Source organism: Nicotiana tabacum, chromosome 8, assembly GCF_000715075.1.
Source record: "Nicotiana tabacum cultivar K326 chromosome 8, ASM71507v2, whole genome shotgun sequence".
Lineage (NCBI taxonomy): Eukaryota > Viridiplantae > Streptophyta > Magnoliopsida > Solanales > Solanaceae > Nicotiana > Nicotiana tabacum.
This window is the reverse complement of record NC_134087.1, coordinates 2,116,448-2,126,587: the sequence shown is the minus strand read 5'-3', so window position 1 is coordinate 2,126,587 and position 10,140 is coordinate 2,116,448. Positions and strand designations below refer to the sequence as shown.

At 37.3% G+C, this 10,140-nt stretch overlaps 1 protein-coding gene across 1 annotated transcript; it reads right to left on the bottom strand.

The window, feature by feature from the left end:
* Positions 1-7,447: 7,447 nt before the first annotated feature.
* On the bottom strand, positions 7,448-9,769 carry LOC107763572 (putative late blight resistance protein homolog R1B-16). Its single transcript, XM_016582058.2, has one exon. It carries the CDS (start codon positions 9,767-9,769, stop codon positions 7,448-7,450), a length of 2,322 nt encoding a protein of 773 aa, XP_016437544.1.
* Between the last annotated feature and the right edge of the window lie 371 nt (positions 9,770-10,140).

Here is a 10,140-nt window from a genome sequence, read left to right as displayed (position 1 = left end):
AGCGGTGCATTTCTGAGGATCCCCAGGATTATCTAGGCAGCTTTCATGAGGTTCTCAGGAACATGGGGATAGTTGAGACCAATGGGGTCGATTTTGCTACTTTTCGCTTATCTGGATCCTCCAAGACTTGGTGGAGAGATTATTACTTAGCTAGACCAGTCGGATCGCCAGCCTTGACTTGGGAGTAGTTTACTCAGCTATTTCTGGAGAAGTTTCTCCCCATCACTCAGAGAGAGGCCTATCAGAGGCAGTTTGAGCGCCTCCAACAGGGTTCTATGACTATTACCTAGTATGAGACCAGATTCATCGACTTTGATCGTCATGCCCTTATCATACTTCCCACCGAGAGAGCGAGGGTGAGAAGATTCATTGATGGACTTATTCAGCCGATTCGTCTTCAGATGGCTAGGGAGGCTGGGAGTGAGATATCTTTTCAGGAGGCGGCCAATGTGGCCCGGAGAGTTAAGATGGTTCTATCATAGGGAGGTGGTCATGGGTCGGACAAGAGGCCGCGTCATTCAGGCCAATTCAATGTACCTCGTCTGGAGGTAGAGATTCGTATGGTAGGGGCCATCCTCCTAGGCCTTTTCAATTAGCACTCCAGCTTTCTCACGGTACTTCAGGTGGTCGTGGTCCTCAGATGTAGTATTCTGATCAGCAGTCCTACAGTGCACCACCTGCTCATATCAATGCACTGCCACTTTAGAGTTTTCGGGGTGGTCATTCAGGTCGTCAGGGCCAGCAGTCTCAACAGCCGAGGGCTTGTTACACTTGTGGTGATATGGATCACATTGTTAGGTTTTGCCCTCGAGCACCGAGTAGCTCTCAGCATCAGTGTTCCCATGTCATGGTTCAGGCACCAGGTGTTCCATAGACCACCCAGCCAGCTAGAGGTGGGGGTAGAGGTGTTAGAGGTGGAGGTAGAGGTATTAGAGGTGGAGCTCAGACGGCTAAAGGTGGAGGCCAACCAGCAGCAGGCCATTCCAAAGATGTAGTTCAGGGTGGTGGGGCCCAGCCCCAATGTTATGCTCTTCCAGCTAGGCCCGAGGCTGAGGCTTCAGATGCAGTTATTACAAGTATGATTTTGGTTTGTGATAGAGATGCTTCAGTGTTATTTGATCCAGGGTCTACATACTCGTATGTGTCATCTTATTTTGCACCGTATCTGGTCATGCCTAGTGATTCTTTGAGTGCTCCTTTTATATGTCTATGCTGGTGGATGATATCGTGTAGATTTGTTGCTTCTGGACATGGTTGATTTCGATGTTATATTGGGGATGGATTGGTTATCACCTTACCACGCTATCTTGGACTGTCATGCCAAGTCTGTGACCTTAGCCTTGCCGGGTTTACCTCATTTAGAGTGGAGAGGGACTCTTGGTCATTCTACTCGCAGTGTTATCTCGTATGTGAAGGCCCGACGTATGGTCGAGAAGGGGTGTTTGGCCTATTTTGCCTATGTTCATGATTCTAGTTCTGAGGTTCCTTCTATTAATTCTCTGCCCGTTGTTCATGAGTTTCCTGAGGTTTTCCCTTCAGACCTGTCGGGTATGCCACCCGATAGGGATATTGACTTTTGCATTGATTTGGCTCCAGACACTTAGCCCATTTCTATCCTGCCGTATCGTATGGCCCTGCCTAAGTTGAAAGAGTTGAATGAGCAGTTGCAAGACTTACTTGAGAAGGGTTTCATTAGACCCAGTGTTTCGCCTTGGGGTGCGCCGATGTTGTTTGTTAAGAAGGACTGATCGATAAGAATGTGTATTGATTACCGGTAGTTGAACAAGGTTACAATCAATAATAAGTATCCATTGCCGAAGATTGATGATTTGTTTGATCAGCTTTAGGGTGCCAAGGTATTTTCGAAGATTGACTTGAGATCTACCATCATTTGAGGATTAGGGCATCCGATGTCCTTAAGATAGCTTTTCGCACTCGGTACGAGCATTATGAGTTCTTGGTAATGTCATTCGGGTTGACAAATGCGCCAGCAGCTTTTATGGATTTGATGAACCGAGTGTTCAGACCTTATTTGGATTCATTCGTGATAGTCTTCATTGATGATATTTTGATATATTCCCGCAGCCGGAAGGAGCACGAGTAGCATCTTAGAGTGGTTTTTCAGACCTTGAGGAATAGTCAATTATATGCTAAGTTCTCGAAGTGTGAGTTCTGGTTGAGTTCAGTTGCATTCCTGGGCCATGTTATATCAGCAGAGAGTATTCAGGTTGATCCGAAGAAGATTGAGGCAGTCAAGAACTGGCCTAGACCAGCATCAGCTACAGAGATTCGGAGTTTCTTAGGGTTGGCAGGCTACTATCGTCGGTTCGTGGAGCCACTTGAATTGGAAAAAAAAAGCAAAATAAATAGTTGTATTGTTGTGAAGAAAAAAAAATATTCCTTGATAAGTGGTGACTTTTGATGTAATTGTGCTTAAAGAAGTATGGAGTTTATATATATTTATGTGAAGGTGGAGTTTTGGTTTGACATAAGTGAGGTTTTAAATGTTAAAATGTATATATTAAAGTGCTTAGGGAGGTGTGGTCACTCTTATATCTAAATGTATCCTACACGTCCCTCAGCCTACATTACAATCAAATAAAGTCCTACTTGATTCTAGACTGAATAAGCTCGATTAGCAGAGTAGTACACTAGGGGCAAGACTATGGTACATCTTTTGTAGCATATGAATGTTATTTCGGAGAGTGGGTGAATTCTTTCCATCTTGAGTTCCTAAATGTTCTTAAATTTTATTGTGTGGAACTACTCTCTTTTGTTGTGTGAGGGCACTTGATTCATGAAGGAAAGGTAATGTCAGTGACCTCTATGTTAGAGTTAGTGGGTGGGTTGTGAAGAATGCGTGGTACTTGTGAGTCAAATCTTGAGGTGAAGATGTTACACTTTTGTGCTTAGTCTATTTTAAATATTCTTGGTGTGATGAGTTAGGAGAATTGTTTAAAAAAAAGGTCGTGTCTATATAAAATATAGTTTGATTGCTCGGTAACGAGCAATGATTTAAGTGTGGGGTGTTGATGATAGGATATAATTGCGTATTTTAGTCGCTTATTACACTCTAATGTACTGCACTTTAATTGAGTTTGAGCTTTGATCGCTAGTGTTTTGCACTAATTATATATTTTATGCCTTGTAGGAGTGATTACGAGCTATGTAGATGTTATGGAATGAATTAAAGTTTTGGAGCTTTGAAGTCTGAGTAAAAACCCAAGGAATTAAGCTGGGATTGTGTTCGGGGATCAACAGATGATAGTTAAGAGCGAAACGAAGAATCGAGCAGGCATACGACGTATTGTCTAGTAAAATGCACATAACATTTCGCTCAGAACTCCGTTTGGGCTCCACAATATATCGTTGGAAATCTATTTGAAAGGGATACAATTTTTATGTTTTGCGTTCGCAAATTCCCACTAACGCGGCGCTTGGTGCGGCGCACAGTGCGCCGCGCCTGTGGAAATTTCCTGCAGCCTGTCAGAATCAACAATCTGAACTTTCCCACTGCCACCCCGCATGGCGTGTCGCCCCATGCGGCACGGTAATGCAAATTTTACAGAGTGAGTGTCCTATTTCACGCAGGAGAATGTATTTTTGTCTAGGCCCGACCATACTTGGTATAAATACATGTAAAAACGCTATTTTGAAGGGGGTGGACAGATTTGAGACACATATTCAACCTAAGGAGGCAGAGGCACAATAGGAGCAAGGCGGGGAATTCTTCTACGAGTTTTTATTTCCTCTTCCTATTTTTCATTGTTGGTTATGACTTTTAGTATTGTAGTTTTACATACTATTATGAATAGCTAATTTGTTATCTAGAGTTTTGATGGAACCTTTTGTAGGATAAATTCTTGTTATGTTTTTATATAATTGAGCCGTAGTATTTTCTCTATGTGTTCAACTATATTCTTATTGTTGATGATTGAAGGACCCTCAATTAGCTGTGCCTATTTAGTATGTATTACTCGGGAGAGAGTATATATTTAGGTAGTTGTTGAATATCATCACTCCTAACGTATATGAGGGATCAATATGAAGGGTTTAAAGGTGGGATTAGGGATAACGAAACCTTGGATGCGATCTAAGTGAGCTATAATTAAAGCCAGCTAGCGTAACTCGGGAGAGTATGTCTAGTAAATTGTTGTAATTACTCGGGAGAGTATGTCTAGTAAATCGTTGTAATTACTCGGGAGAGAGTTACGACAGTCAGAGCGCTCATGATCGGTAGAGAATACTTAGGCGAATTTATAGAAAATATAGCGGGAAGGATTTCGACAATTGGGAAAATCATAACTCTCGACCTCCTTAATCTTGTCTCTAACCCTTAGTACCTTTAATTATTAATTTACTATTTTAATTTGTTAGTTAATTAGTTAAACACAAGAATATTAATATCTATAAGTTAGGAATTGTTCAAGCTTGTCTTCTTGGTGATAGTGAACAGATGTTGCTAGGCCTTAGTTCTTTATGGGATTCGCCTCCGGACTTGTAAACCGGATTATATTTGCAATGACCGCTTAGTCCTTTTCATAAGGCATGGTTGGGCGTGATCAGTAAACAGAGTATAGTAAATTGAAGAATCTAAATTAGGTAGCTTGTCTAAATTCCAAAAGTATTTATAACACCCAACTTTAATAAATTCTTTGCACCAAAGGTACATAAACTTTGCAAGTATTGACGATAGAATTTGAAGTTCCTTGGAGACTTTATATTATCGAATGCAACTTTGCTTTAATCAAATGCCTATGCATTGTACACTCTTAAGTTAGTCGATCGAACTCTACTAACCAGACAATAATAAAATATATTTAAATATACATGTACATACATGATGAGCAGCTGCATATATTACACAACAAATAAACCCCCTGAATTCTACAGTGTGTATATGGTTGGAAAATAAATAAAATTTTAAACCAATTCCAAATCCATTATTATAAGAAGAGAAGTGGGTGCAATGGTAATTAAAAATATCCACGAATAATTTGTATAGTCTAGTACCTTTAGCATTCGCATCAATAATAATTTCTGAAAATAGTGGAGCAAGAAGAACATCAAGTGATTTAAATAAAAGGAAATTACGAGATTTTGGATTATCTAACAGATTAAGGGGTATTTTTAAAAGTTTGCCGAGGCAGGGATAAATTTGGCCATATAATATAACGGTAGGAGTAAAGTTGGCCAATTGTATAACGAATGTTAAATATTAACAATATTCAAAAGTAGAGGGATATATTTAGTCATTTTCCCATATATATATATATATATATATATATATATATATATATATATATATATATATATATATATATATATATATATATATATATATATATATTACGTAGTTCAATCAGTTTGCCAATAAATTGTTACTAATAAATTTGAATGATCTATCTATCATCTATATAACTACGATACACATTTTGGATGGTTTATTCATCTGCTGTAATTTATGTCACTTCTTTAATTCTGCAATATTATCTTCAATAAATCAGTTCGCATTTCGCAATATTTCAAGTTCATGTAAAGACCATTCTTTTCCTAGATCTATGTTAGTGTAAGAACAAAACAAACAACTAAGCCTTAAGCCAAAATCCTAATTAGTTGAAACGAAAACCCACCCAAATTTAAGGATAATTTAGAAAAGCTATAAGCGTGAACACATAATTTAAAGTTGGGTTAGCGTAAACGAACAACAGAGTAGATCACACCTAGTATATACAATTACATGAAACAGTACGACAAAGCTTAGCTTGAAAACAGAATAATTATCAAAATTGAATATATAAGCACAAAATAGTCATAATTTTCATGTTCATGAAAGAATACTGCTCCCAACCCATTGAGCCATTAAGGAAAGCCTCACTTCTTTCATCATTTCGATAGCAAAACCTGACCCAATTTGGTGGTTAAATGCTTTAATAATTTGTGGGTTTTTAAAAGAAAATTAAAAGATTAAACGAGTTGAATTATGAACCTGACGAACTGCACAAATTGATAGGAAAGAAAAATTTACATAAGACACGAAAATGTGAATATTGTGCAATTATTCAGAAGAGAAATAGCAAAAAAGCAACAAAAAAGGAAAAAAGTGGAAACCTAAAAAGAAATCTCACCTTGTTACTGAGAGTGGCAACTAGAGATTAGTTGCTCCAAGAGTTGCTTTGGAATATCAATTAGGAGTAATAAATAAATAAATGACATGTTAATTAATCCTACGCGTTAAGAAGGTATACAAAATTAGGCCTGACTAAAATTTTAAAACTCTGAATCACAGTTATATGTAGAGGAACCCCCACATGATTAGTGATGAGAAATAGAATAATATAATATTAATAGATTGATTATTGATTTTCACGTTCCTTTGTTCAAAGCTACCAGCCTTATAATATTCGTCATTTAATAAACTGACTTTGAAATAAATAGGCATCATTTAATAAGATCAATACAAATGACATTATGATTAATGCCCTCCCTCTAACTTAAATCAAAGCAAAGAGGGATATCAGTTTATTTTATAATCATCATTTGGATACAAAAATACTTCTAGACCTAGTAGTCGTGATGGGAGGGGTAATTTAAGAAAATCTGCGGATCAAAAGCACTTTTTAAATTTGGCCAAACACATTAAATTTTCAAAAAAAAAAAAAAAAAAAAATTAGCTCCCGAAAAGCTTGGCCAAATATGCTAGATAACACCTTTTAGATTGTACCTTATCATATCACCTTTTTATTGCTTATAAATACAGATTCATTGTTTTCAAATTTTATATAACAGAAATTCTAAAAGTTTTTGTATATTTCTAAAATCATTTACATTGTGTGATTTGTTACGTCATTCGAGTTCACCAAAGTTTTGTAATTTAAAATTTCATTATAAATAATACTTTTTTTTTCCTTGGAGGAATTAATTATTGCCAGATCTATGTTTGAAGGTATAGGTGCTTCAGCACCCATTGTGTTTGGCCAAACTATTTTATCTATGCATATATAATAATAATAAAAGTCTATAAAGTGGCCATAAGCATCCACTTATGACAAAGTTCCAATGGCTGAAATTTATAATAAAATCAGGTAAGCATCCACAACCTGTAAATTTTGAATTTATCACTGGAATTGATCCAATTACCTTGAGCAACTGTAAGAAAATTAATTCCTTAAAGATACACAAGAAATTCGTGGACTCGAAATATTTTTACATTTCTGTTCTATGTTCTGCTTTTCAGATTTTTTACTTTTCTGATTTTTTGCCTTGAACACAGTTTACTAACAGTACTAGTAGTAATGAAGTGGAAAACTACAGAACAAAGATGATAGTAGAAGAATTCCAACCTGCTGTTTAAGTATGATAAAAATAATAATGCAAGACACAGAAGCTAATAAAAACTATTTTCCATATGATCAAATGGAAAAGAAGTGCTGAACTGGTGGCTTAATTACTCCAGTATACGAACTTGGAGACTGTCACATCCTGTAGTTTCTTCAATTTCCTTTTTGATATTCATAGCTGAAACTCCGAGAGAATCCATGCAGTCTTCTACTTCAATAAGTTGGAGCGTTGGAACATCCACAAAGCAAGGTGGGATCTCCTCAAGGTAGCAATAACCTTTGATAACTAGTTTTTCAAGCATGGGAAAGGATTCCTCTGAAGCTTTCCATTCTGTCAAATCCTTAATCTGTAATGTCAAGTATTTGAGTGCAGGGAACACGACATCTCTAACGTCCCAACAGTAGTTCAGATTCCAGAATCGAAATCCTCTTATTAATGTAAGACTCTCAAGCATCCGCAATCTTGCAATGTTTGCCACTATCTTTTCCGTTAGTGACATGTTGCGAATGCTCAAACGCCTAAGATTTGAAGGGAAGACAAAGTATTCGTCCCATCCAACTGAAGTATTGTATCCTTTCCTGCCTTTTTTGACTTCAAGTTCGAGAGATTGAAGGTGAGTATGAACTTCTGGTATAGGAAACAAAGGACGGCAAGGTACATCTTGAATTTTGAGGCAGAGTTGTTCAAGATTGGGGAAGCTCCACCAGAAACTTGGATTCATATCATCCACATATGTACAGCACATGCCAAATGTCTTCAAGTTCTCTAGCATAGTTGTTGAAGATTGTTCAAAAACTGCCCGGTCATCGTCATCCCATACCAAGGAAAATTTGGTTATATTCACATGCCTTAGCTTTGTCATTTTCCATATACCGAGCAATGTAATTGGATTGTAGCTGCATAAATAAACCTTTAGAGTTTGAAGATCGAGTAGGTGAGAAATCCACTCGAAATCAAATTCATTGACAAAAATTTCAAGGAATCTCAAGTGAGTTAGAGATTGTACTGCAGTAGTCCAAGAACTTGGCAAGAAGGCGGCATTCATCAAACGTAACACTCGAACAAGTCTTAATTTAACCAGTAAAGGTAAAAGATCTGATCGATAATAATTCCATGTGATGAATTGTACTGGATGAGCAATGAACTCCAAAGGCTTAGGCCATTCACCAGAACACTTAGTTTCCAGCTTGGACTCGAGCATTGGAATCCTATCCAGCCAATATTCGCAACGATCTAATTGTTCAACCAGATCATCATGAATATAAATGCATAACCGCGATTCCTTGGAATACACATGTTGATTTGGACTGTATGGCACTATCAACTGCATATACTTTTCTTCTGTAAGTTTTGCCAAGCAAAACTCACGCACTACATCGTGAACTGTGCAGTATTCTATGTCATCACATGCATTAAAACTCGCATTAGAGACCATCACTAGGCTTCTCTTAAGTAGATCATTCAAGCAAATTCTACATGTTTCCTCTATGTTCTCTGTGTCAATATTATCTACAAACTCTTCAGCCATCCATAATTGTAGCAAATAAGATACAAAAATCTTCTCGTCTTCTCGAAAGAATGCCATGTAAAGAAGGCATGATTTTAAGTGGTCTTCTAAATGATCATAACTTGATTGCAGTACCTTCATGCTTTGCTCTCCTAACACATGAGAACTTAAGTCATTTGCAACCTCAAGCCACAAGGATGGCTCCCTTTCCATTTTCATAATAATTCCAGCAATCAGGACAACCACAAGGGGCAATCCCTTACAGTGTTCTGCAACTTGTAACCCTGCTTCCCGTAGATTCGGAGGACAACTCTCGCCTCCAAATACTTTCTTCTGTAGTAATTCCCAACTCTCTTCCGTTGTCAGAAATCTAAGACAATAAGGATCACTACGGTGTTGAAGATGCTTAGCCACTTCTTCAATTCGAGTTGTTACAATTACTCTACTTCCATCTTTACCATTAGGGAAGCATAATCCCAAATCTTCCCATGCTTCGACTTTCCATATATCATCTAATACAATGAGATATCTCTTGCCTTTTAGACTCTTCTGCAACTTGTCCGCTATGTCAATGTCCTCCATGATTTCTCTCTTATCACTAGTTGCTTGTTTGAAAATCTCAATCAACAACTTCATCCTATTATATGTTTGCGAAACAGGAACCCATACTTTAACACCAAAGTGATTAACAATAGAAGGATTGTTGTAGACTTTCCTGGCCAAAGTTGTTTTTCCGAGACCTGGCATCCCAAAGATTGAGATGACATCTAGCTCCTTTGCTCCACCAGTCAATTTCTTCATTATACTTTCTGCATCTTTCTCAAAGCCCACAACTTCATCATCAGTTGATAGAAAACTACGTTTGCTGGAAGGCTTTGCAGAAGAAATAGTTCCTTTTTCACATGTCTCAACAACCTCCATCTCTAGTTGGTATCTTTCACGATTGTGGAAACTACTATCCAACTGCCTTACAGTTAATAGCTCTGTCACCTTCCATAAAATAAATCAAAACAAAGTTAGGGGTGTTCACGGCTCGGTTTGATCGGTTTTTGATTAAAACCAAAACCAAACCAATTTAATCAGTTTTTAAAATTTTAAAACCAAAACCAAACCAAATTAAACACAAACCATCGGTTTGTTGTCATTGGTTTGGTTCGGTTTGGTTAGGTTTTTCGGTTCGTAGTAAGCTAATAATAAGTTGATAATAGTGAAACAATACTAGACAATAATCTGAAAATAATTTACTAAATTTATACTTTTTTATATATTTCTTTCGGAACTGAAAGTTTATT